The sequence below is a fragment of the Ricinus communis genome, chromosome 5, assembly GCF_019578655.1.
Source record: "Ricinus communis isolate WT05 ecotype wild-type chromosome 5, ASM1957865v1, whole genome shotgun sequence".
NCBI lineage: Eukaryota > Viridiplantae > Streptophyta > Magnoliopsida > Malpighiales > Euphorbiaceae > Ricinus > Ricinus communis.
The window spans coordinates 8,482,658-8,510,065 of NC_063260.1; the positions used below are offsets into that span (position 1 = coordinate 8,482,658).

The 27,408-nt window shown below is 31.8% G+C and overlaps 3 protein-coding genes and 1 long non-coding RNA gene across 4 annotated transcripts; 2 read left to right on the plus strand and 2 right to left on the minus strand.

Annotated features, from left to right (window-relative positions):
- Positions 1–3,049: 3,049 nt before the first annotated feature.
- LOC8283445 (cystathionine gamma-synthase 1, chloroplastic) lies at positions 3,050–7,025 on the plus strand. Its single transcript, XM_002529951.4, has 11 exons — positions 3,050–3,603; positions 3,684–3,787; positions 3,861–3,934; positions 4,051–4,219; positions 4,492–4,551; positions 4,633–4,836; positions 4,937–5,023; positions 5,209–5,316; positions 6,201–6,296; positions 6,390–6,508; positions 6,636–7,025. Exons 1-11 carry the CDS (start codon positions 3,150–3,152, stop codon positions 6,757–6,759), a joined length of 1,599 nt encoding a protein of 532 aa, XP_002529997.3. The 5' UTR covers positions 3,050–3,149; the 3' UTR covers positions 6,760–7,025.
- A 7,799-nt stretch (positions 7,026–14,824) lies between these two features.
- Positions 14,825–16,249, minus strand: LOC107262121. The gene is made up of 2 exons (XR_001536012.3): positions 15,451–16,249; positions 14,825–15,340 (listed from the first exon to the last, which is right to left on the minus strand). It is a non-coding gene; the product is annotated as an uncharacterized LOC107262121 (long non-coding RNA).
- Positions 16,250–17,874: 1,625 nt separating this feature from the next.
- Positions 17,875–22,439, plus strand: LOC8283419 (SPX domain-containing protein 4). The gene is made up of 3 exons (XM_002529955.4): positions 17,875–18,562; positions 21,371–21,536; positions 21,766–22,439. The coding sequence occupies exons 1-3, from the start codon at positions 18,221–18,223 to the stop codon at positions 22,248–22,250; spliced, it is 993 nt and encodes a 330-aa protein (XP_002530001.1). The 5' UTR covers positions 17,875–18,220; the 3' UTR covers positions 22,251–22,439.
- A 456-nt stretch (positions 22,440–22,895) lies between these two features.
- Positions 22,896–27,003, minus strand: LOC8283420 (phosphate transporter PHO1 homolog 9). Its single transcript, XM_048374180.1, has 12 exons — positions 26,212–27,003; positions 25,763–26,108; positions 25,618–25,666; positions 25,333–25,534; positions 25,088–25,208; positions 24,753–25,011; positions 24,555–24,659; positions 24,419–24,463; positions 24,145–24,294; positions 23,771–24,049; positions 23,465–23,604; positions 22,896–23,222 (listed from the first exon to the last, which is right to left on the minus strand). Exons 1-12 carry the CDS (start codon positions 26,792–26,794, stop codon positions 23,120–23,122), a joined length of 2,382 nt encoding a protein of 793 aa, XP_048230137.1. The 5' UTR covers positions 26,795–27,003; the 3' UTR covers positions 22,896–23,119.
- Between the last annotated feature and the right edge of the window lie 405 nt (positions 27,004–27,408).

Genomic DNA, 27,408 nt, shown 5'->3' on the forward strand with positions numbered 1-27,408 from the left:
ATTAATTTAGCGGAAGACAAATATCAAAATGATCCCACAATTAAATACCATAATTTAAAATAATTACCTAAAATGATATATATGAAAATAAGTAAATTTAAGATTTAGTTTTCCTCGAAGAAAATACTTTTTAACTTTAACAAAATTAATTAACGGAAATACTTTCTTTTGATTAAATAAAAAATTAAATTATTTATAATGAGAATAACTTTTTTTTTTGAAAGAAATAATATAATTCTAAGCTTATAAAACTTGTGAAAATAAAGATATTATACGAAATCACGCAATGCCCTAATTAATATTATTGCAACCACTAAAAGTGGCCATCGATGAAAAATGAGAAGTTTTAAATCTTAAATCTTAATGTAATTTTCTATTCTTAATTATAAATTAAAATTTTACAAGTTTAAATACGTATTCGAAAGAGAGTAAAAATTATCTTTCAAGTGATTTTTCTAATATAGAGAATAAATGATTTTTACTAGAATATATTTTTCTCAAAAAGTATTTTGCAGAAATTAAGTTATTTTTCACAAAATAGAGGGAGCCTTAGAAGGCCATTAATAAGATAAGAAAAAATATGAAAAGATATTGCCAAACAATGGGTGAAAAGAAATTAAGCAAATCCTCGAGATCGGTGGATTGTTGTGGACTTACGTCATAAAATTTAACCTTTTTTTCTAATCGCAAATCATTATTTATATATATATATATATATATATATATATATATATATATATATATAAAATAATCTTTATGTATGTTCGATTCCAATTTTCATATAATTTTATTTTTATCTATTAAACATGAAACAATATCATGATTACTTTTTTAAATATTATGTTTGAATATTTAAAAAATAAAAAAATAGAATTTAATTATAATTTTTAAAATAAATTACTATCCATAAAATCACACGGAATATAAATTATAAAATTATGTGAAATTATAATTATAATTTTTTTAAATTAAAGATATTTGGATTATAAGGCTCACATAGTTCTTACCTTACTATTAATAAAACATTAATTAAATAATAAAATGGCATTGCTTTAAAATATCTTTATTATATTAGAATAGATAATCTAAACTAGCATATCTGCTTATCTTAAAAATATAATGAAGATAGAGTTAACTATAAATTTTTAAATAATTAAATAATTATATGAAACACAATTATAAAGTCATGTAAAATTTAATATTAAAATTTTTAAATTGATAAAATCTAAATTATATATTACAATAAAATATTAATTAAATAAATTGATTTTCTTTCCAATCTTTGGCATAATAAAAGCTAGTAGGCCTCACTTAATACGCATTTATCATTTTATAGACTGTCATTTAAGCAATTAGTACTGCAAATGAATCAAATCGCTTACAAGCGGCTTGGTAACTCATCATTTTTTATAAGGACCCATTTGCGCTTACAACATAATTTAAAAATGAGGGAATGTAATAGAAGAATAATTTTAGTTTTAAGCATATTTGGCTGCTAAAAGTGTTAAGAGGGGATAGAAGGGAAAGGAAAATGATTCCTTTTTATTCTTTTTATAGAAATTAAATATTAATTTCAGGAGTAGAAAGTTTCAATTCATATAAAAAGAAACTAAAATTAAATTTTATTATTTTTATTATTATATTAAGAAATTAAATATTAATTTTTTTTTTATATAATCAAAGAAGATAGCAAATATATATATATATTAAAATATCTTCCCTTCTTTTCTTCTTTATTGGTATACATAGTGTTAAGTTTGTTTGAATGTATAAATGAATGATTTTAAGCCAAATGTTGAACGCTAGACAAGAGTTTATGAGTCGCTTAGTCATGTCAACAACTTGTTTATAATTGATTACTATCACATATACTTTTTACATTAACTTAAAAATTTTGAGATTACCATTTAGGTTAGTAGTTTGCTGGTTGGACAATTTTTATTATTAAATTTTATATTAAATTAGCTATAAATTTACGAATATTCTACAGCAGAAAGTCCATATAGTCATGCCTAACATAAAATTGCAACCACTGATTGCTCTCTCTTCCTTTTTATTAGCCCTAAGTAAAAGTATTGTAAGAATTATAAACACAATTTATATTTTTATACTAATATTTGTTTATGATATATATTTATTAATATTATAAAATATAACTACAACTTGTATTTTTCTATTAGTATTTAGGAAAAATTTTATTTTAAGATTAATATTTATTTATGAAATTTTAAGTTTGGTTGAATCTCAATTAGACTTATTAAATAAATATAATAGCGTTCAATTTAGACTCATGACTCATGCTCATTAATAAATAAATAATTCTTAAATTTAAAATGAATTCACATAAAAAATAAATTAAAATTGAATATAGTAAAACTCAGCTCGACTCGATTAATTTATAACTCTATGAACAATTATTAAGGTCGTTAATAAAAAGAAATTATTAAATCTATTAATTGATCTATAAATTTTAAATTTTATTCCGCTAAATTTCTAAATTCTGATTTTTTATATAATATTAGTATATTAACTTTTCTTAAATTAGAGTCTGCTTATTATATTTTATTTTTATTTTTACTTTAATTAAGAATTATCAATTCTTTTATATCGCTAATTGTTGGATATTTCTCTAATTGGTTTAGATTTATTTAGAATTGCGATAGAATATTGAAAGAAATAGTCTTAATATTGAAATAATTCTTTTGAAAAGCATTTTTCAAGACTGTAATATTAAATGCTAGATTCTTTTTGTTTTTTCTTTACGTGATGAAATATTGAGCTTGTTTTGGCATATTTTGTTTTAGATATTTCTAACGATATTTTATATTCCTTTTCAAAGTAAAAATTCTAAAAATACATATTCTGATTCTATTTATTAAATTTTCTAACTAAAATTACAATGATTTTAATCTGTAAAAATGAGTCATCAACAACTAATTAGATAACTATCTAATTAATAGAAGCAAACCTAACTATGGTTAAAAAAAAAAGAAGAAAAAAAAAATAGAAATTACACAGATGCATCGGAAACGACAAATAACCAACGCGTTTATTTGACCGCTTCAATCCTTCTCTAAACCCAAACCCAAAAACACCAAATCCCTCGCGTTCGTTTCGCATTTCCATCTTTCACCACAGCGTCGCCAAAAATGGCCGTCTCCTCTAGTCCGTGCCCTAAGCTCTTCACAACCGCCGCCGCCTTTGAGTGCCGTTCGGATCCATCCGGCACGGACCAGCCGAGTCACGCCCGATTCTTTTCACGCCGAATCCGTAACGGCACGGCGTCAACTTCATTTTTAGGCGGTGGTATGTCGTCTTTGATATTAAAGTTCCCTCCTAACTTTGTCCGCCAGCTCAGCACTAAAGCTCGTCGTAACTGTAGCAATATCGGCGTTGCTCAAATCGTCGCTGCTTCGTGGTCCAACTACTCCTCTGGGGTTCCCTCTGCCGCTGCAATCTCCGCTGCTGAGCCGGTTGAGTTGATTTCCGGTGATGAAGTGGTTATTGTTAATGAGAATAGAAATGTACAGTTGGAGGATTTGAGTAGCGATATTAAATATTCGTCGTTTTTGAGCTCCGATGGGAGCATCGCAGTTCATGCTGGTAAGTATTTTTTTTTTCTTTTTAGAATTATTTATGGCTAATTGATTAGTGGTTGATTTGTGATATATGAATTAATGCAGGTGAAAGATTAGGACGCGGTATAGTTACAGATGCAATTACGACTCCAGTGGTTAATACTTCTGCTTATTTCTTCAAGAAAACTCAAGAGCTTATTGATTTCAAGGTATGCGATCTTTGGTTTTGATTTATAGTTATACATTCGATTGATTGATTTATATGATTCTTTGTTTTTACAGGAGAAACGGAGTGTAAGTTTTGAATATGGCCGTTATGGAAATCCAACTACTGTGGTTGCAGAAGAAAAAATTAGGTCTTTATTCTTTTGTAGCGTGTTCATGCTCTATCTTCTATAACCATATATGTGATTTAATAACTAACTAATTAAGAGCTTATGCTTGTGTGCGATGTTTCTTTTTTCAAAAATAGTGCGCTTGAGGGGGCTGAATCAACTTTGATTATGGCATCTGGGATGTGTGCTAGTACAGTTATGCTATTGGCTTTAGTTCCAGCTGGTGGGCATATTGTGACTACTACGGATTGCTATAGGAAGACTAGGATATTCATTGAGACTGTTCTTCCTAAAATGGGGATCACGGTATTTGTCCCTTCTCCTTTCTTTCTTTCTTTCGCTTGCTGCTGTTAAATGTCTTTCATTTCCTCATTTAGTTAATATGTATAAAAAAGAAAAGAAAAGATGCAGAATGTTAAATTGAGGTTAACACAGAGAAAATTATTCCTATTCTACTTGTTTTCAGAGCAAGTTTCCTGCCTTTTCTTTGCTTTTTAAAAATTTGGTGTTGGAGCCAGTTTTCATTTATTATTATGGAGTAATATGTGTGTTTATGATGTTGGTTATTAATTATGTAGGCCACCGTGATTGACCCTGCAGATGTGGAAGGTCTGGAAGCTGCACTTGAAAAGAACAATGTTAGTAGCAGTGGAAGTAGCTTATATGCTTTTAAGACTTCTTTTTGAGTATCAGTTTAACTTGTTCTAAATTCCTTGCAGGTTTCACTCTTCTTTACTGAATCTCCTACCAATCCGTTTCTCAGATGTGTTGATATTAAGTTGGTTTCTGAGCTCTGCCACAGAAAAGGAGCAATAGTCTGCATAGATGGTACCTTTGCAACACCTCTTAATCAGAAGGCCCTTGCTCTTGGTGCTGATCTTATCCTGCACTCTGCAACAAAGTTCATTGGTGGCCATAATGATGTAAGTTTGTGTCTGTTGGCTAATCAGTTGATTTAAAAATATGAACACTTTTGCTACCAGTTGTCCAAGCTAAAGCTTTAAGTGTAAATTCCTTTTCCAGGTTCTTGCAGGTTGCATTAGTGGTTCTGCAAAGTTAGTTTCAGAAATTCGTAATTTGCATCATATTTTGGGTGGTACTCTCAACCCGGTGAGTTTTCCTGATTGCCTCCAACTAGATTTTTGCATGATTGCTGACTTTCTATATATCCTTTGTTAAACCTTCAACTAATATTAATGATCTTATCAAGAATTTTTGCACATATATACTTGCAATTTATTCTGTAGGTTTTTTTTTTCCTTAATCATTTTATTAAGTTTCCTTTATAATAACAGAATGCTGCTTATCTGATCATCCGAGGCATGAAGACACTGCATCTTCGTGTACAGCAACAGAATTCAACAGCATTGAGGATGGCCGAAATTTTAGAGGCACATCCCAAGGTATGTATAGTATTTTTACGTTTCCAATTTTTTACTTTGTTTAAGAATCCTCTCCCAGTATGATTATACCCAGTTGTTGCATATAAAGCTACTAAACAAGGGTCACATGAAGCTTGAATTAACTGTTGTAGGTTGTATAGTTGCATATGTAAGCATTTCCATTCACTTCACCTCAGTCTCATCAAGTAGCAAAATATTGTTATAGCATACTGTTATTCAATATTTGATCCCCTTAATTGTGACACCGAATATTGGTATTCTACAAAGGCCCTGTAACTGGTAGCGAGGATGAGAAACTTGGCTAACATAAAGAGAAGGTGTTCTCATCAATATATTTTCTATTTATTTAGTCTATATTTTGCTTCCTAAGAACTGTTTATGGTTATCACCTGAGTCAGCATTGGCAAACCAATCATTATCATAATCAAAGGTTTTACTGTCCAGATCTAGACTAGAAGTAACAAAGGTGGAATCTCTTCTATTTCTGTCTTTGAGACATATACTTTAGTAAAATTAACTTTGCCCAGGTTAAATTGTTCCAGCCGTCTAGTAATGTGAACTGCATGCTGTCTGCAACAACAGGCTTAATCATCAGTAGTGTTGCATGATAATATGCTGTTGAAAAGACATAAGCTTCATGAAATTGGCATGATAATTCAAACCGTTATTTCGTTGTAATATCAAGCTGTCACATAATTCATGATGGTGCTAATTTGTTTATATTGGCAGGTGAATCATGTTTATTATCCAATAATTTTGCATTATGATATTCTGTGAAAAGATATAGGCTTCATGAAATTGGCTTCATAAATCAAACCCCTGTATCCTTTTGTAATATTAAGCCATCACATCCTTCATTATGAGAATTGTTTATTGATTGGCAGGTGAAGCATGTTTATTATCCAGGCTTGCCTAGTCATCCTGAATATCACATTGCCAAGCGGCAAATGACTGGCTTTGGTGGTGTAGTGAGTTTTGAGGTGAGTGTTTTGGACTACTTCAATTTATTGATGGCTGGTAAATAATAATAAAGAGAAAAAAAGAAAAATGCTCATATATGTTTAATTACTTAGGTGGATGGAGACTTGATGACCACCATAAAATTCGTGGATGCATTGAAAATCCCATATATTGCCCCATCTTTCGGTGGCTGTGAAAGCATTGTGGATCAGCCAGCTATAATGTCTTACTGGTAATTTATAAATCTCTCATCTTGTGACAATACTTTATTGGTTCATTTGACCTTGAATAGATGCATTTTTTGCTTGCTACCTCCTGTTATCATGTAAATTATATTTCTTCTCTTGAATTTACTACAGGGATCTTACTCAATCAGAGAGGGAGAAGTATGGAATTAAAGATAACTTGGTTCGGTTCAGCTTTGGAGTTGAAGACTTTGAGGACATGAAGGCTGATATACTTCAAGCCCTGGAGAATATATAGGGTGGTGCATCAGGACAACTTGGTGGTGTCTAGCTTCAAAGTTAGTGCCTTTGAAATTGGAAGAATTGATATTCAACTTATGACAGTCATCACCTATCCTTTACTTTGAGTTTTTTTTTTTTTTTTTTGGTTTTCCTGTTCTCAATTTGTACCTCCCTATGTGGTGGTTCAATTGACGTTTAATCACCAGTTTGCCTGTTTCAGTTTGACAAATTTCTACTTGAACAAGTAATATGTGATGAATAACATTGAACTTCTGTTGTTTATTGTTTGCTATAGGCATTATGATTTTGCTCTTTTACGTTTAATAACAAATTCTGAATGAGGAATAGAAATTGTTGAGGGAAAACGATATCCGCTCATTGATGGATAACATTTCCAGCTATTTACTCAATAAATTTTATTTTGTTTGAGCAGTGCTGGATTCAAGGGTTTGGCAATAGAAAAAATTACACTTTTATATGGCTTTTTTCAAATTTTTTTTTAGGGCAGTGCTTTTTTTTTTTTTTAATAAAGATTTTCTTTATTTTTTATCATCATCGGCCTAATTTTTCTTTTAAAGCAAACTCCAAATAATAAAAAATAAATATAAATATATTAAAAATATAATTAATTAGTAAAGAGAATTTAGAAAAAAAGATATTCAGAAATTTAATAAAAAGATTACAATTTTAAGTAGAATGATCCTCATTAATAGTTTTATTTTAGCCAGTAAATATTTCTTAAATATATATTTTTTTTTAAAAATTAACAATGACTATAACAAATAGTTTTATAATTAAATAGCTAGAAAAAAAATATTTGATAGAAATCAAATATCAATTGAAAAGAAAGAAAAGAAATTAAATAATTTTGAAATATATTGAAAATGAGAGAATAATAAATTAAGTTGTTAGTGATTGGAAGCGTGTGCTAACAAGAAAAATGAGAATTTTTTTTGTATGCATGCTATACATGGCATTTTTCTAAGTAAAAAAAAAATAAAATTAGTCAATTTTCAAGTCAAAATGGAGAATGGATCTTTATTTTTTAGAAAGGAAATAGGATTGAGAAACGATTGAAGAAAAAAAATAAAATAAGTAAAATTGAAGAAGGAATAAGAAGAAATAAAAAATGGAGAATGGTAGAAGACAAAAAAAGAAGAAGGAAAAACACATTATTTAGCCTTTGTATATTTTTTTTTTTACTTTGAGGACTTGCACTTTTATTCTATGAGATTGAAACCTTGTACTTTTATCATTGTAAAATGTTAATCCTTCTCTTACAACAGTAAGGAGTGTAGCTTGTAGTCGCTGTTTAATGAGACTATCATATGCATAAATTGTATAGTAAGACTGCAGGTGTACACGTGGTCAAGTCTGGATAGTATATTTAAGTTGTAAAATATAAAAGTGGTGGAGATTAAAATCGACAATTTGTACTTATTTTCTTTAGCCCTAAAACTGACAGTTATCCCTAATTGAAAAACGAATCCCTAATTTCCAAAAATAAAAACCAAATATTGACTTCTAGAATTATCAAAGAGTTAACGTGCAACTTGTCGCTAATCCTTAAATCCTCAGAAGCTTTGTCGTGAACTTGTTGTTTCATTCTCTATTGGTTTCACCTTTTATCAGAACTTGTTCGAAGAGGCGGCGACTTCAACAAAGGTATGGGGTAAGTATTTTATTTTTTGTTTTTAAAGTATGGCTATTATAATGCAACGTGGACCTGTTTTCTTTCAGTTGTGGGTGTTTCTGTGGTTATTTATGTTTATTACATTTGCATAAGCTTTTCATACTCATTTCTTTTCTTTATTTGATTTTGCATGAGTGAGGAGTGCTCCCTGATGTTGTATACATAGTTGCGCTATTATTATTTTAATATAAAGAACAAGGACTATCTTTAGGGTTTTTTGCTACCTCTGCGCATGCATTCATGTTATATTGTAGCTAAATAAACAGATAAAATGTTGACTGTAATCTTGATTTTTTTTGCATGTTTTGTGGTCCTGCTAGGTGATGGCTGATATCACTGTGGACTTGACGATTAAACATGGGTGGTATATTAGTAAGGAAAAAAGGCTAAAATATATAGAAGGTGCTAATGAAATAGTCCACTATGACCTAGATGTTGACCTATTATCTTATCCTAATGTAATGTCATATACTAGAAGTATACAGTAATTTAAAGAATGGTTAAAAGTTAGAGTTTTATATTGAGCAAAATATAAATGCCTCTGAAAAAGTTGGTGAGACAAGTGACCATGCTCAACCTTTTGTTGCTGTTGTTCAAAACAAAGAGCATAGAACCAACACATTTGGTTCAATAGAAACAATAGAAGACATTATAGATGAAGGTGTAGAAGGAGGATCAAAAAGAGGTTCAAATATTGAAGTACTAGTAGGAGGGTTTAATGAGGAAGATGAGAGTTTACCAGAGTTTGTGAGACATCAAAAGTTCGATGATATACGTATTAATGTAGATGGGTTAACTGATGATGAGGATGAGGATTTACAGGCTATTGGGCAGAAGGCTAGAGAGTCTTGGTACAAGAGTAAACCAATAAAACACAATGAAAAATAAGGTAATTAAGGGGAAAAAGTGCCTGTTGATATCATAAGTGATATAGAGGAAGAAGCAGTACATGATGATGATGAGATACCCTTTCATTTAAAGGAAAGTGATGGTAAGGACAATGTGTAGTGTAGTTGTTCCACATTGGAAGTTATGTGAATGAGACTGATAATGAAGATGGTGAGGATGTAGTAAGGAGGAGTAAGTCTAAGGTTAGTTTTGACTCAACTTCAAAGGTGCCAGTATTTTGCTTAGGCATGACTTTTAAGAATATTGCTGAAATGAGGGATGCTATAGCAAGGTATACAGGAAATAAAAGGCTGTATGTACACTATGTGAAGAATGAGGCAATAAGAGTTAGAGCAATATGTAAGAAAGGGTGTCCATGGATATTATTAGTGAGCACTCATAATGCTGATAACACCTGAATGTAAAGACTTATAACCTCCACCATAATTGTAACAAAAATAATAAGACTAAGTTTTGTAACAGCAAATTTTTGTAGAAGCACGTTAGGAACAGGGTTATAAGCCAACCGAGTATTAAGTTGAAGGACTTCAAGGCTTTGGTGAGAAGTGAATTGAAAATAAGTGTAAGCTTTTATATTTGTAGGGAAGCAAAGAAAATAATCATAAGGGAGCTCATGAGATGTTTTAAAAATGAACTTGCATTGTTGCATGACTATGCATTAGTGATTATGAAATCTAATCCAGGATCTATATGCTTTGTAAAGTCATGTGTATCATATAATCTTAATGGTACGCTACTGTTTAACAGATTCTATATATGCTTGGATGCTTGCAAAAGGGGCCAGAAAGAAGGTTGCAGGCCTATAATAGGAATATATGGGTGTTTCCTAAAGGGGGTGTATAAAGAGCAGTTATTATGTGTAATAGGTATAGATGGAAACAATCAAATGTTTCCAATTGCATTGGCTGTGCTTCAGTTGGAAACTAAGGTAAGTTGGGGTTGGTTCTTAAGGTGTTTGAAAGAAGACTTGCGATTAGGAGATAGAGATGGCTATACTATCATATCAGATATTCTAAATCATCCTTGCTTGATGTTAATACTAATAGTTCTATCTTTTATATATGCAGGATCTTGAGACTGCAATAAAGGAAATACTACCAGTAGTTAGAGCATAGAATGTGTGCTAGACACATTTATGCCAACTGGGCTAAGAAGTGGAGAGATGAGGAGAGAAAAATAGCATTTTAAAATTATGCAAAGGCTACTTTTGAGGCTGAGTTGAAGGCTACATTGCATTATTTGGAGGAGTTAGGGGAAGAGATTGTTCAAGATGCACTTAGTTATGCTATAAAAAGCTATTGTAAGGCATTCTTCAAAACTGAGATTAGGTGTGATGTTGTTGACAACAACATCAAAAACTCTTAATGGATGAATTTTGGAGGCTAGGTGCAAGACTATAATAACCATGGTTAAGGAAATAAGAGTTCAGGTGATGAATAGAATTTGGAAGAAGAGGATAAAAGCTAAAACATGGATTTGTAAAGTCTTTCCAAGGTGTATGAAGAAACTTAATAAGAATAAAGAAAAGTCTTTTCAGTGATTTATAGAGTTCAATGGTCACACAGCTTTTGAGAACTTATTTGACAACAAGCATACATTTGATCTTGTGAAAAAGAGCTGCACCTATAGAGAGTGAGATCTAAATGGGGTCCCATGTCAACATGCAGCTTGTGCAATATATTTTAAAGAGGAGCAACCTAAGCGCATGTGGATCGTTGGTACATAAAAGAAACTTATTTGAAAGCTTACACTTATAGCGTTCAAGTAGTTTCAGGAAAGCATCATTGGGAGAATACTTGGAAAGAAAGGATTGAACCTCTAGAATTCAAAAAAATATCAGGGAGACTTAAAAAGAACAAAAGAAAGGATAAGGAAGAGTAAAAAAAGACTAAAAACTCTAGAGTAGGTAGGATAATGACTTGTAGGGTGTGTAAAGAAGCTGGTCACAATATTAGGAGCTGTCCAAAAAGAACTACTGATACACAAATAATATATTTGTAAGTTAAATATTAATCATTTTTCTTCTCCTTTGAACTTCTATTATATTGTTGTAGGTCATAGGTGAAAACAAGAAAAAGAGCAAAGAAACAAAAGGTAGAACCAACAGAGAAAGGAACAACTAGCAACAAGAATGATGTCAACAGTTTCGAGATATTGAAGGACTTCTTATGTACAAAAATAACTAAAGGAAAGGAATAGGAAATGGCTCATCAAGTTTAGATGCAAAGATAAAGGAAATATGCTTTAAAGAGTCAATAGCTTCAGACAAAATCAATATAACTCCTTCAAATTTTTGCACTGTTAAGTACTTTATGCCTGGTGGGATTATAATTGGCAGTATGTCTGCTAGTCAACCTACACCTGCATAACCCAACACACCATTTAAGAAAGAGAAGTCTATTTTGAGTAGTCAACTTGTGGCTGGTAGTACAGATTAATCCAATAGAAAGAAGAAAACGAGTATGAATAGGTGAAGGTTGTTATATTAATATGAAGACAGGGGCTGCAAGCTTAATGGTAATGTTCTAATTAACTTTGCATTATTCATTATTACTTAATTTAGATATGAAAGATTATGGTTCATGTCCAATTGTTCTTGTCTCAGACTATATCATCTAAACCGAGACATTTGTATGGTTGCAACAAGGCTAAGGAGAAGAAATACAATAGGACTGGCATCTCACAATTACAGGCAACTGCTCCACCACCTGCAATAGTTATTTCTAATGCAATCATCATTGCTCAAATAGACTACCTAGATGCTACATTTAGGGTAAGAGAACTTCAATAGAAAGGAGCTCCTGCTATGTCCACTAATGAACTGCAATCTGAAAAATTAAGGAGATTGAGTAATTCTACAACAAAACCGACTTGGAAACCATGAATGTCCTATGCATTAGAGACCAATTCATAAACTGCTCTTTATTTTTATGTGTTTGTGTTGAGTAGACATAACTGCTCTTTATTATTGTTATGTTTCTATTGAGTAGACAAAACTGTTCTTTATTTTTTGTTATGTTTATTTTGAGTAATTAGAACTGCTCCTAAATGTGGTTATATTTTCTCGGATCCTTACTTGGGTGATTTCATTGTTTTGTGTTGTTTGAACAATCATTATAATGATCAATTAGTTATTTTCATGTTTGAAGATATTGATTTCAACTGCAAGTGAAGATATTCATCAAAACAGTATGAATTAATCAAATATTTTTCATTAAACAAGAAGGGTCATTACATTGCTAAAGGATTTTAGAAGCTAAAACATGACTAAAGCTTCTTACAAAAGCTGCTTAACAAAAGCTTCTTAATAAATTCATATAAAAAAAGCTTTCTTAAGCAATGCTGAGCAATATGCATCCTAACGATTATATGCTACACCAACAATGGAATTGCAACTACACCAATACCTATCAGAAATAAAAACCTAGATTTCTGAAATGCAACACACTGTCCTTCAATATCCTTCAACTGATTTTTCACATTCTCCATTTTTATTGTGAACGTTCTTTACCAAGAAACTGAATGTCCCATCTCATTTCCTTATATGCTTCCCTCAACAACTGGATCTCATTAGGCATTAAACTCGGTGCTTCCCTTATTGCCTCAGCTTCTGCCCGTGCTTCACCTGCTTGAACCAAAGCTTGGTTTTGCTCACTCCTCAAGTCAGTTAACTCCCTCCTCAGCCCATTGATGTACATTAATTGGTAAGCACTATACTCTCGGTTGTACCAGCTAAAAAGACCACATTTTTGTTCATCTTTGAAAGGACAGGTATAAAACCTCCCCCCTGGGTTGCGATTGCTATTTGAGATCTCAACAAAAGCTCCATACCCACAGCCACAGATAGGTACTTCTCGTTCTCCATCCATATTTTATAGCTATGAAATAACCCTAATATAGAAGAGGGGAATAGATGAAATAAACCCTAATGCTTTACTTTTATAGCTTTTATATACGTGGAGGAATTCAATTAAAATGACTTGGACATGATGTTATACATCAGCAAGGGGTGTGGCATATCACTTAACAGAAATTTATTCTGTTCTAGTCGCTGTAATAGAAGGACTAACATTTTATAATAATAAAAGTACAAGGTTCTAATCTCACCAAATAAAAATGCAAGTCTTGAAAGCCAAAAAATATAAAAGTACAGGGGCTAAATAATGCGTTTTTCTAGAAAAGAAATAATCTTTACTTTTGCGATGGTAGAATAATTTGACACGTCATATGTCATATTACATGCCATATGCATTTATGTTTGATTTTTGTTATTTTTTTTGTTTGCTTATATTTGGTTATCTTTTGCTGTACAGATTTTGTTTTAAAATATAAAAAATTTGGTTTATTTATTGTTTATTTTTTGTTATGCTATAATTTACTTTTAAGTATGTTATTTTTGATTCATTTCAGTAATAATTAGTATTTTGATTTTTTTTTTCTTTGGTTTATGTTTATTTTTATTTTATTTTTGCAACAAATCAATTTTTTTATTCAAAGTATTCATTTTTTGGTTTGTTTTTTACTATGTTATAATTTACCTTCAACTTTATCGTGTTTTGGTTTGTTTTTTTGCAACAAATCAGCATTTTTGTTTATTTTTAGTCATGTTAGATATGTTTATTCAGGATATTGATTTTTGATTTATTTTTGAATTTTTTCTTGTGTAACATATCGATATTATTTTTGGATTTTCTTTTTATCTATTTTTCTTGTCAGATTTGATTTTTTTGAAATCAACTTTGATCGATTAATTATCTTTGAAACTCTTGTAAATATGTCGATTTTTTCAATGTTGGTTGGAAATCGACTAAAAAAAAATGAAAGAAATTAAAGCAATTTTATGAAGTTTATAATTTTATTTTAAAAATATGAAACTAACATTTATTTTCTAATTTTTGTGAATATAGTTGATTTTAGTTTTAAAATCAATTATGTAAATAAAGTTTCATTAATTTATTTGTATTTTTTTATTTGAACTAGTGGATTTGTGTTGATTTTTTTTTTAGGATTTATGCTTTATTCTAAAAATTCAGATATTTTTAATATTATTTTTGAAAATTCAGATATTTTTATAATAAATTTTAGTACGCAGTATTTTTCATTTTCTGTATTTATGAAATTTTTTCAATAAAATAGAGCAGAAAGATCCACCGCATTCTAGGGTGTCAGGCCGAAGATCCAAACAGCACAGTAACAGGGCTGAAAATAAGGGCAAAGTAACCAATAATTCAAGAATCTTGGCTTAAAGCCTAAATCATAAAAGAAAAGAATATCAGAACCCATGTTTTTTTTTTGATATCAAATCTATGTTTTTTTTGCTCTTACTGTGTTCAATTGTTAAAAATACGGTTTCTTGATTTTTTAATTTTCGATTTTGTTGATATTTGGTACTTTTTGAAAAAATAATTGAAAAAACTGAAACAATAGAAAATAATCAAAAAATAACTAAAAAAAGAATACTGTAAATTTGACAAAAATAAAAAAAATTATTTTTTAAGAAGAAAATGATATTTTTTTTTTAATGATTTTCTTATATTTCTAAAAAGTAGTCGATTACAAACGATTCCATGGTCTAAAAAAAATGAAAAAACGCCCATGTATATGATTAAAAATCTTATCTCTAAAAGCATTTTTCTCCTTTACCATGAGTTCCATCGACATCAAAAGCTACAAGCCACCATCCCTATCCTTCTAAAGCACCTGGAGTCCTCAACCCTCACCACCAGAAGCACAGGGTTGAGATCGATGAAGCACAATTACCAAAAGTAAACAAAAATGAAAATAATCCGATGTAACATCAAAAACCTAACCACCTCATATCTCCTACGATGATGGAGTGGAGCAGTTGCTACCCATGCTGCACAGGAACCTAACAGCTCTTCCTCTCTCCTATCCATATCCGTCAACCGATGAACTCCAAAAAGACATCAACAGACTTGTCTGTGCACTTTTAGATTTGATATAAGCTAGACACAAAAAGCCCTACAACAAAACACTATTAAAAAGATTCAGCAGTGTACCCAACAAGGAGTAACAGAGCACAAAACAAAACTTAAAAAAGAAAAATAGAATGCATAATTATAAAATAGAGGCGGAAATAGTCACCGGGGTGGCTGCTAGTGGAATATGTCATCAATAGCCGCCTAAAATGAAACCTTAAATTGGGTACATGATAGGTAGATAGAGAGAAAGAGAGGTTGTTTAATAGGTCCCAGAAAGAAAGCAATTTTTATTCTATATGTTCTACTGTGTTACCAACGTGACTATGTCTATCTTGCTTTTGCCAGCCAAATGGAACCTAATTACTTTGATTGCAAGTTACCGAATGTGTTCATTTACATGTATTTTTGTCCTTGTGGAAAACTGAATTGGTTTGTATTTTCTATATTTGATAGGTGTAAATAAATATTCTTTTCTTCAAGTGCCAATGGTCGTCGAGCGTAATCTTAAAATCGCCAACTAAAAGGCTAACGCACCACCAAATGCAAGTCTTACTTTCTTACCATCTGTTTGGTTAGAGGGTTTTAAAGTCTTTTTGAGCCCTTTTTTATTTTTTATTTTTTAATCTTTTAACCATGGATTTTATAAATTCTTAAAATTTCTAATGGATAAAAGGTCAAATATCATCTTGAAGCTCCAGGCCAAATAAGTCCAATCTTAACTATTTCAATAAGTAAGTTGAGAATTTCTAGGAATGAATATTGGGAGTATATTTACTCATTTAAAGATATTTGAATCTAAAATTGATTGAAATATAAGTATTTGGACTCATTCCAAATTCGTTTAAGAAATTACCTTTTTTTATCGAACCCGTTTTAAACTCAAATAGAAATACCGACATATTATCCGAACCTGATTAAAATCTGTTTAAATTAAATAATTTTAAATATATTTATAAATATTTAAATAATCAGTGGATATCCTACCTATTTATATAAATATTCAGGTAATTAGATGGGTATTCGTTTACTGGCCTGTTTACAGTAAATAACTTCTAAAATATATTAACGAAAATTAATGTAAACAAAAAATACTTATAAACTAGTTAAATCTAAATATTTAATATTAAATTTTTAATATATTAATATGATTCAAATATAAATTTAGTAAAATTTAAAATAATACTATAAATAATAAAAATATAATAATTTTTAACATAATTGAGTTTGCGTAACGGATGCATGCGGGTTCAAATATGAACCTGATCCGAATCCGATATAGATAGTAAATTTAAATTTTAAATCTGTCATAAATCTGTTTGTTGTTATTCAAATCCGTCTTATTAGTTTGGTTGGATATCCATAAGTACTCGACTGCCATTTATAAAAACTTCTATTTAAAAATTAAATAGATTCAAATTTTTAAAAAAATCATAAGCATGAGTGTTTTCAATTTTATCAGTTTTAATCAAAATTTAAATCTGTTTAGATTTCAAATTAAAATCATGAATTTATTTGCTAAAATGATTAAAATTGAACTCATTTGAGGACGAGATACAAATTCAAAGAAGCATTTATTTTTTTGTCTAGTATTTAACTACTCTTATAGAAGAAAGTAATAATTAGAAAATAATTAAAAGATAAAATCTTTCAATATCTTTTAAAATCAAACTCACTAAATTGATGAATCGAGGATGTTTATACTATCTTCTAAAATTTTCATTTACGGTAAATAAAATTAAAAATTCTACCTCATCTTTTAAAATCTATCTTCATTTATTTTATTTTATTTACAAAAGATAATGTTAGTAGCAGCATTTAAATAATAAAAATAAAACTTTGATGAGCCACGTATAATTTGTGGTAATTCTCTATAAATCACATTTTATATTTTCTCCTAAAATTGGACTCGTGTACCCTTGCATCCCTTAGTATTTGAATTTGGGTGTTCCTTTTCTTTCTTTTCCTTTCTTCTTCCCTTTTCTTTTTCTTATTAACTCCATTACTAATATCCTCTGCTAAAGATACAAGAAATAGTTTCTTTCTTTTGTTTGTTTTTTTCTTAAATAAGATGGAATCATTTAGCTCAAGATTTTAATATTTTAGCACAATTTAATTCCTGAATGAGAATAAGAGCCAACCTCTATTAATATTTTAGCGCAAATATTTTCTAAGTGATCTATAATTTAAAAACAATTGAAATACATAATTAAGAAATAATCCCTATAAAGAAAACTCCATCGGCCATCCCCACTATTACAACTATTACTGTCGTGGTCTTCATTGGTGCCTTCTACAGCCTGCCATTACCGCTCACCACCACAATAAACGATAACAAAAGCAACAAGAATAACAACGACGTCAACAAAACCAGAATTTCCTACAACAAAACAAAGCATTGAGTTGAATTAAAAATAGTAAATTTTAGGATAAAATAATCAAAAGAAAAATTAAAAGAGTCTATTTAGCTCCATTTCAAAATTTAAGGACCTACTTCAACCTTATTTCTTTTCTTTCCATTTTTCTCGTTATCAATTTCCACTTGCAAAATGAGAGAGCCTTTTAAATAACCAATTGACAATAAAACAATAAAATATTAAGAAAGAAAAGGATACTCAAATACAGAGGAAAAGGGAAAAGAGCGATGCCAATTCAATCCGAGAATGATACTGATATATGCCAAAATGGCATGCCAAGGCCTGCATCTGAACTCATTTTGTTAAAATTGATACCCTATCCACACACCCACTTCCTTAGATTCCAAATTCTTCCTTACCCTTTTACATTCCTATCCTATTTCTTTTCTTGTCAATCTCTATATACACAGACAAAAAACACCACAGCTAACTACAATTTATAGGGATAATCAAGGAAAGGAAACAAATTAAGAGAAAGCCAAAGGAAAAAAAATAAATTCAGGAAATCAAAAAAAGGCAATGAAGTTTGGGAAAGAGTTCAAGACCCATCTAGAGGAAACCCTTCCTGAATGGAGGGACAAGTTTCTTTGCTACAAGCCTCTCAAGAAACTTCTAAAGCAGTTCCCTGCAACATCTGCTGCTTCTTTATCCTTTGACCCGAGTTTCTTGCTCCAGCATCAACAGCTCTTCCCTATTGATGGTATTGATGGCCTTGATGGTGATCATCATAATCCTGAGACTGGTGCAAACAGGTCCTTGCTGTTACTTCAAGATTGGTTCATTCGAATTTTAAATGAAGAGCTTGATAAGTTCAATGATTTTTATGTCGATAAAGAGGAAGAATTTATTATCCGTTTTCAGGTTCTTTTTCTATTTGATATCACTGCTTTCTATTTACCATGCCTATATGTATGTATGTATGTATGTATGTAGATATTTATATATTTTCCAATTTCCTTTTGTATTTCTTTGTTTTTATATGAGTTCTTACTTTTTTGGGTAACTTCTAAGTTATATTCTTAAATTTTATTTAGTGCGAGTTATGGAAGGACCGTTAGCTTGTCATGATATGTTATTAGGACAAAGTAGAAGAGGCATGCATGAGTAAAAAAGGTTGTAGCTTGAATAAGGTCTTGTGTGTGTGTGTGTGTTTGTACTTCTATATAGTCTTGAGATTATTGTGTTAATTAGTAATAAAATCTTGGATATGGTTATGAAGTTGGCAGTAAAAGAATTGAAGAAATTATGGCAAACTAAATTACAGGGGAACCCCATGTTGCAGGTACCCAAAAGCTTCGATTTGTCAAAGCTGCACTAAAAGCCTTGAATTTCAAAGTTTTTGGTAGGGTTGATAAAAGAATAAGAAAGGCCAAAGAAGAACTAGACGCCATTAATTTGAAGGAGAGTGATATTTGGAGGTGGCTTTCTCTAGTTCTACTTGTATAATGTACTAAGTCATTGTAGCCATAGGAGTGGAAACAGAAGAGGATTTCCGAATATGACTAAAAGAGGATAAAAAAAATTGAGAATGGTTTTTGAGCATAGTGGGGTTTAGAGAACCTGCTGAAACAAAGAAAGATATACAAAAAAACGATTATAGTTTTGAAGCCACTAATAGTCAGCTGCTTGGAGAACAATCACATAAGAAATTGATGAGGCTGAAATGAGAACGTAAAAAATGTATGGTAGCTAAAATTTAGCAACAAGTTCACTTATGCAAAGCGCAACTCGTGATAGAGATTTTAGACAATTAGATTAGATGATTTTGCCATTGCATTTGGAGAAAATTCACTAAACCAGTGATGAGAAGTATCCTGTCCTGAAACTGCTATGAGATTGAGCAGATGGTGGATGCGAAAGTATGAAGACACAGTCACAAAATACAGGGAATCCTAGCAAAAGATGTGGTTATAGTTCTAGACAGACAAATAGGTATAACAGCTGGGAGTTATGGGTTTATTGGACTTGTTATGCTCAACTGGAGTCTCTGAAACAGAAATTTTCATATCTATCCATAAGCTTTATAAGTGTTGCTTGGTTGATTATGATTTCTTCTGGATTATCTTTCTCTCACAACTAAACCTTGTCAAGCCATTGGTCATATTGCTTGAAGTGGTGCCAGCTTCAAATTTCCTTATAGTACTTGATGTAGCCTCAAATGAGTTTTGAGTGACTTTAATGAGCCTATAATTCCATCGGGACTCAAATGAGCAAAGCTTCTGGGACCTATTGACAGAGCAGCATGCCTTTTTCTAGTGCGAAATAACATGTATTCTTAAAGTTTTCCATTTATTTATTGGGTTCCATTAGGTTCGGAGACAAAGGTATAAAAACATGAAAATGTCTTGTTAGACCGTTTAAGATGTGTTTGAGATTGCTGCTGGGCATTGCAAAAACATGTTTAGAATTTTTTTTATTTAATTTATGGATTTTTAAATTTTTTTATAAACTGTTTTCTCAAACCTGCTTTTGAGAAAAACATCAATTTACCTACTTTTTGCAAAAACAACTCTCAAAACTCAAAATTATAAAATAAAAATTAAGTTCGGAAAAACACTTTTCCGGCCTTAATGCCAAAAAACCCTTTATTCAATGGTCTCGATGTCCGTCCGAGCCGGTTATGGTCTCCAATTTAAAAGATTTTACACGAGGAACCAAATAGATGATAAGGTTTATTTGTGAATAGCACAGTAATTGGTAGAGTTTGTGGGGTGTTGCAACTCTTCTTTCCTCTCAATGAAATTGGCTTAAGTAAGAAGAGATTTAGATAATCATCCTTGGGCATCATTAGGTCATGTAAATGGTTGGCAAATGTGATGCATCAGGGTCTTGTTTGTTCATTTACCTTCTTGGGACTGGTTCTGGAGGCAGGAAAAGTTATCCTAGAACCAAGACGATCTTCAACAAGATTGTATCTGCTGTGGACTTCAGTTTTGAAATCTAGCTCCTCCGGCCCCTTCCCTCCCTCACCCATCAAACTACCACATCTCCATCCACCTCCCTCTCTTCCCCTCTATTTCATGTGAATCCTCCTTCTATGACAAGTATAATGAACTCACTTATCATCACACTCTTGGGTGCCATACATGAGATCATTATCGGCTAAATGTGCTGATTTTTAAGCAAAGAACTTGATGTTTTGCACATGAGTATAGATCACCTAATTTGTCATACATGCTCTTTCTTGAGATTGTTGCCTGAAGTTTTGAATTGTTTGCATATTGGTTAATTGCTTGGCTAGAAAATCTTGTTATAAGAGCCCAAATTAATATGCAGAATCCTTTGCAATGTTTTATGTTTCATTTTAGTCAGTATGGCAAGTATCTATCAAGTTGTTAGGAAAATCTTGAATTTAATCAGTAGAATGCTGTGCTGCTATAGTATGCCAACTGTAGAATAAAAGTTACGTTCATGGTCCAAATGGGGTTAACTTTGTGCAAATTGTTCTAGTTTTTTCAAACGTAAGTTGGATTGAGGTTGAGGCTCGTGGAACAGCCTGTATTCTCTTATTTTCCTATTAAATATTTTCACAACCTTTGCCTATGGGAAGATGCCCATTGGTCAAACCGCATAACTTCTATGTTGTTGTGGTTTGCTTTTTCTGTAGTGTATTTAACTCCTAGTTGCAAGTTGTAATACCAATTCTGTGGCTTCATGCAATTATATCAGGAGCTGAAGGAAAGAATCGAGTGTCTAAAAGAACAGAGCAGCATGAATGGAGTTTTTACATCAGAAAGTGAATTCAGTGAAGAAATGATGGACATTCGTAAAGATTTGGTTACCATTCATGGGGAGATGGTGCTTCTCAAAAATTATAGCTCCTTAAACTTTGCAGGTATTCTAGCTACTTAATTTATTTTTCCCTTCTACATCTGACTTGTGTGGTTAAGGGCTTTCTCACTTTTCCTGGGGAGATGGTGCTTCTCAAAAATTTTAGCTACCTAGTTAAAAATTACAGGTAAAGTGACTACACAAGTAATCTTATATTCCTCCATCGAATATCAGTCAGTAAAATATGGTTTCTTACTTGTTCCTAAAACAATACTCATTTTCTGCTTTGATAGGTCTAGTGAAGATTTTAAAGAAGTATGATAAACGGACAGGAGAATTGTTGTGTCTACCTTTTACCCAGCTTGCTCTTCATCAGCCCTTTTTTACAACAGAACCCCTAACAAGGCTAGTCCATGAATGCGAGGCAAATCTTGAGCTCCTGTTTCCATTGCAGGCAGAAGTCATCGAATCTAATAATTCCACAGAAAAGCAGTCAAATCCACCACTGAATAACTCAGTAAATATGGCATCTGAGGGCTCATCAGCTCTTGGGGATGATACTATAGATATATACCGCAGCACACTTGCTGCAATGAAAGCCATACGAGGCCTTCAAAAAGCAAGCTCCACCTACAATCCACTGTCATTCTCATCTCTCTTCAAGAACCAAGATGATGAAAATAATGGCGCTGTAACAGCTGAAAACTCAGCTTCAAATTCTTTATCCACACTACATCATGGCGAAGAATCTGATAAAGATGATGTGCATTCTGTCTAACAGCTTTTATATTAGTAGCTCTACAATGCCACATCTTTTATCTTCTTTCCTTTTTATGAAACAAAGGGTTACTGTCAAACTTTTAGAAACTGAATAACATGTCTACTGTAGCTGTTTGTATCACTAGTTGACAAATGGTTAAAACCTGTTAGTTATAAAAGTCGTGGTGTTTTTTGTTGGCTTGGATAATTTTGTTTTGGAAGCATATTAATGTCATTCCTTCTGTTTTTTTCCTCAAGCCTGTTGGTTCGAAATTTCAGAACAAATGACTGCTAAGAACACTTTTTTGTATGTGTATTTTGCCCCACCAAATTAGAAATTCAGGCTGGTGGATGAATCTAGGAGTAAAGCATGTTATTCTGATTTGTTTTTAAGTTAAAATTATCAAACAGGCTGTTATTCGGGGTTTGATATAGCTTTAGATGGGTGTTAGGAGACTGTCCCTTTCATCACTTTTGAAGGTCATTCTTATTCACTGTTGCCATAACGGGTTCTGACATTATTTGGTTCAAGGAATCAAGTAGATGAAATCATGTCTTAACATTTGAATTGGGTATATTTTCATTGGCTGTTCATCTTAGGAGTAACAAGAATCTGATTTTCTGAAGTTAAAACATTCGCTTGCCTCCAAGTTAGCACAAAGGATTGAACTTGGCAATGCCACTATTCTCCTTTCATTTCTCACAGATACAGACAAATGTTCCTGTGTTTGCGATCGTATGATTTAGCTTTTCTTTCCTTTTCTCTACTTCTTCTGTAATCTTACATTTCACTTTCACTCAGTAAATTTAATAAAAAAATGATTAAAAACAATGGAGAAGAGAAACAAAACAACTTTTGGGGGCAAATTTGATGGTTTTTCTTCTTGATCACACACTCTTGACTTCATCATCATCTTCGTAGGAGAAGGGTAAGGGTACTGACTTAAATGCCCTATACTTGCCAACATTGTTCAAGTGCTCATTCTCCAGCCTGTTCAATACAATTCAACATTATTGTCGATCATAAATTCCAACTTCTCTATCAACTTAAAATCCATGTTTTCACATAAACTAATACTTTCTTAATGCTGCATGTTTTTATTGGTTTATAATCATTCCAGTCCATCTCAATCTTCCACCTATATGTAAGAAATTAGGCCACCTGCTGTTGAATTTTGAGTTTTTGACAGCAAACACATGAACTTTTTTTAATATTTGGAAGAGTATTTGTACCTGAAGAAATTCCAGATGCCACGCCGAATTATCTCCAAGCAAGCAACAATTGCAGTTAAGGCTGTCCTATGCAAGAAAGGTGCCTCTGTAAAACCCAACACTGTCTGCATCCAAGCAAGTCTTAACACAATATTCAACCCCTGCCACATTAATCACAAGTCATTGTTACTTAGGAAAGCTTAAGCAATTGCATTTTTTGCACAACAAGAGCGTGCACGCATAACCGGACATATAACTATATAAGATAGAGACTAATAGCGAAGGAAAATATAAGACTATGCAAAAAATCACAACATATTTTCTTACCATTGCTCCAAAGTAAACACTTTTGTTTGATATAACTAGCTTATCTCTCAACCATGGATTTCTTGAATTTCGGCACAGAAGACCCCAGTCTATTACAATGTCCCAATATGTAGCAATAATGGTTGCAGTACCTGAAGTTGCTGCTGCAAAAATCTTCCAGAACATTCCCCTTCTCAACTCATACAGTGTCCTCATGGCAACCGCAGTGACTATTAAGAAGTATTTTATTGAATTGAACAAGTGCATTGAATCTTTCTCTTCGAACAACCGACGAAGACACTGAGACATTATAACTTTGTTAACAAATGAGGAAACAACTATAAAAAAGAAAGCTGCTGCTATGGTATGAGCATTGCTGAAATAAAATTATATACCTGGAGGAAACGAGTCCAGTATGGAATCATTGCTACAACAAAGTAAAAGGCTTCGAAAACTTTACTTCCTCTGCAAGTGTTTTCTCTCTTTCTGAAATCTCCCCAGACATAGTAGCAAACATAGAATTCTAAATTTCTGAAAGCTTGCACCTGAAACATATACAGTTAATGTGGTGGTTATATTGTGAGTAACAAATGTGTTATTCGCAAACTAGCTGAAAATGAAGTTTATCAAACTTGTAAACAACAGAAGAATTGTGCTAGAATTCCTTACCTGGCTAGTAAGTTGATCTGCCAAGAAAAAATCCGGGAGGGTAACCTACAGAGATAACAAGAACAAAGCTGAGATTTCTTTTTCTTATTGAAATCAACTGTTCTGAGTTTGAGTTTCAAAAACTTTAGTCTCTTACCTTATAAAGAGGAGCAAGCATACAATGAAAAGCACATTGAATCAAGAAGAAGCGACTTGACCGGTATATGATATTGAAAGGACAGAATGTTATAAGAAGCACAAGCTGCATTAAAACCAAAGTTTAGGCCTGACAGGAAAGTATTATCATTTTGATCAAACTGAAATGATGAATCAGGGAATGAGTATAGAAGATTACAATGAGTAAGCCCAATGGGACTAATTCAGTAATTGCTTGAAAGCTTTGTGTTCTTTTATCCATCTCCATATCCAAATTTGAGAGGATACTGCCCAACGTTAGTACTGCCAGACATGAACTTAAAAGAAAGACTTCTCTATAACCCAATTCTGTTCCTTGTTTGAACCCAAATATGAAAGCATAATTGATCCGGTAACGCTTCCAAAAGTATATGTTGGCAGAATACAAGAGCATATGCAGGACTATGAATCCAAAAAATCTGCAATAAGAATAAAAATAAGAATTAGAAAACCAAATTGGAAAAGTGAAGTTTGCTTATGAAATTATGTACTTACGAGTAAAGTGGAAACATGTTCTCCATATATTTTGGACCTCCATTACTATTAAGAACATTTCTTGCATGTATAATAATAACAAGTGCTATCAGAAGTGCTGCTGTGCAACCAGAGAAGAAACCTGCAGTATAGAAGCAACATGACCTGATGATAAAACTGGAGGGTTCTGCGAATTCTTTCCAGTACTGTTAACATCAAGGCTGAATGTTCAAAATTTGAATGTTAATGTTGCATACGGATCTTACCCAGCGAGAATGTAATTCTATGCTTTTCCCTTTTAGTTTTTGGTCTCAAAATACTCATTCCTTTACTACGGTTCCCATTTGCAAAATGTTTAATGTATGTGGCCTCCACTCTTTCCATGAGCTTACTGACCTCTACAGAGCTTCCAAGATAAGAATTATCCACCATTTTTAGGTAAGCTTTCGATGCATTTCTTGAAGTAATCTGAAATAAGACTAATTAGTACATATATTTCGATCCAAACCTGCAGTTGAGAGCTTATTATTTACAATTAGGAGACACAGTACCTTGTCATATTTTTTCATAATCTTGAAGAATGCTAATTGGTTCAAGAAACTGCAAGATCATTCAATGAAGCAATTGGCAAATACTAATAAAACCTGAAATAATCAATTCTGAAAGAGAAGAGGAGGAACTCTAGAGGCGCATTACCAGTAACTTTTCAGAAGTCGAAGCTTCTGATAGAATGCGATAAAAGCTCGAGTTATGAGTTCCTCTGCCTTCCTTAATTCTTTCTTGCTGTAGGACAGATCTGCTTTCGAACTCGAGATGATATTCTTCATTGTTGAGACTGGAGTTTCAGGTTCAACATTGATTTTTACATGATCAAGAACTTCTAATGAAGCCGGCTTAAAGCCCTCAATACTATTATGGCGTCCAGTAGCTTTCTTCTGGCTACCAGACGCAGAGTTCTCATCGTCGCTGCCTCTCTTATCATCATTTGAATTCACTTCATTGCTCATCTCAACTTCTTCAATCACTTCCATACACGACCATCCTTAAAATGGAAAATTGAACTACAACATCTGAGACCATTTCCTCAAAATCAAAAGACATAAAAAAGAATACCAGTAATCTACAACTGGGAGTTCTTTCCTGACCTGTATTTCTACCATTTATGGGATGAACAACTGTTGCTGAAACAGAAGGAATTCCATTGATATCAGCTCCTCCTAGCACAGGATTCTCTACCTTAATTCTTAGCGCGATTAGAGCATCCATTTGTCTGCTCAAATCATCAGCCTCAGCCATAGCTTCCTGAACTTTATTCTTGTAATGCTCAACAACTTTATTAAACTCGTCATCAAGTTTTCTAAAGAACACAAGTTCATACTCTCCTCCTTCATCTGTTGCATTAAGAAACATGGTCTGGTATTGACCTTCCCCGCCTTCTTGATCTTCTACTGGATTAATTAGTATCACTTCATCTTCACTGCCACTACATTTTCTTGGAGAACCTGATCTATACCGGCTTGTTAGGCCACTGAAAGCTCTATAGAGAGATACCCTTCTCTTCAAAGGAGAGGAGGTTGAATTTGCAGCTGTTGCCATGGGAGATAGTACTGTGTTTCTTTGCTTGAAACGCAATACATCTTTCAAGATTGTTTTGAGATAGTTATAGTCCATGTACGCTTGTTGCCATTCCTGCACCATTTGTGCTGCGAATTCTTTTCCAAACTTCATCTTGATAATTCTTCTTCAAGAATCACAATGCTTCTTCTGTTGATTAGTGCAAATATTTATGAAAATTGTTCTTGGGTCTTTCATGTAATTGTAATATTATGTGAAGAAGAATGTAGAGATGATATATACAGAAGTATTTCAGAGACCAAGAGTTTCTTTCCTTCTTCCTTCTTTCCTAAATCTTGATTATTATTGTTTCCTGCAATAAATGAACAAACTTTATTTAGATGGCCATTTTAGTTGTCGTTAGTACTAAAAAAGTTAATTTGATGGCAATCTTTTTCTTTCTTTTTTATCAGGTAACATTTTAAATTTGGTTTAAGAAAAAAAGCTTCTTCATCTAAAGCTCTAAAATTATTGTTTTTAGACCCAGTTATCATTTATCATTTTAAGATTTATAGTTTCATTTTTATTTTTTATTTTAATATCATAACACTTCTAAAATTTTAAATTAATATAATTTATAAAATTTTATTAATATAGTCTATTAATTAAATTAATAAATTAAAATAAACAGTTAATTATTTATAATTTAATAGTAATTTGATAATAGATCACTTCAAAAAAAAAATACTCTATTATTGAAATTTAATGAAGATAAAAAAAGGCAGTTA

Bases quoted from the DNA above. Each gene is read 5' to 3' on its own strand.
- LOC8283445 (XM_002529951.4), top strand. From the start codon at position 3,150: ATGGCCGTCTCCTCTAGTCCGTGCCCTAAGCTCTTCACAACCGCCGCC. The intron at 3,604-3,683 runs GTAAGTATTTTT...GAATTAATGCAG, and splicing joins GAGCATCGCAGTTCATGCTG to GTGAAAGATTAGGACGCGGT. The intron at 6,509-6,635 runs GTAATTTATAAA...AATTTACTACAG, and splicing joins CCAGCTATAATGTCTTACTG to GGATCTTACTCAATCAGAGA.
- LOC8283419 (XM_002529955.4), top strand. From the start codon at position 18,221: ATGAAGTTTGGGAAAGAGTTCAAGACCCATCTAGAGGAAACCCTTCCT. The intron at 18,563-21,370 runs GTTCTTTTTCTA...CAATTATATCAG, and splicing joins AATTTATTATCCGTTTTCAG to GAGCTGAAGGAAAGAATCGA. The intron at 21,537-21,765 runs GTATTCTAGCTA...CTGCTTTGATAG, and splicing joins TAGCTCCTTAAACTTTGCAG to GTCTAGTGAAGATTTTAAAG.
- LOC8283420 (XM_048374180.1), bottom strand. From the start codon at position 26,794: ATGAAGTTTGGAAAAGAATTCGCAGCACAAATGGTGCAGGAATGGCAA. The intron at 26,109-26,211 runs GTCAGGAAAGAA...TTCCATTTTAAG, and splicing joins CATAAATGGTAGAAATACAG to GATGGTCGTGTATGGAAGTG. The intron at 23,605-23,770 runs GTAAGAAAATAT...TTAATGTGGCAG, and splicing joins GTGTTTACTTTGGAGCAATG to GGGTTGAATATTGTGTTAAG.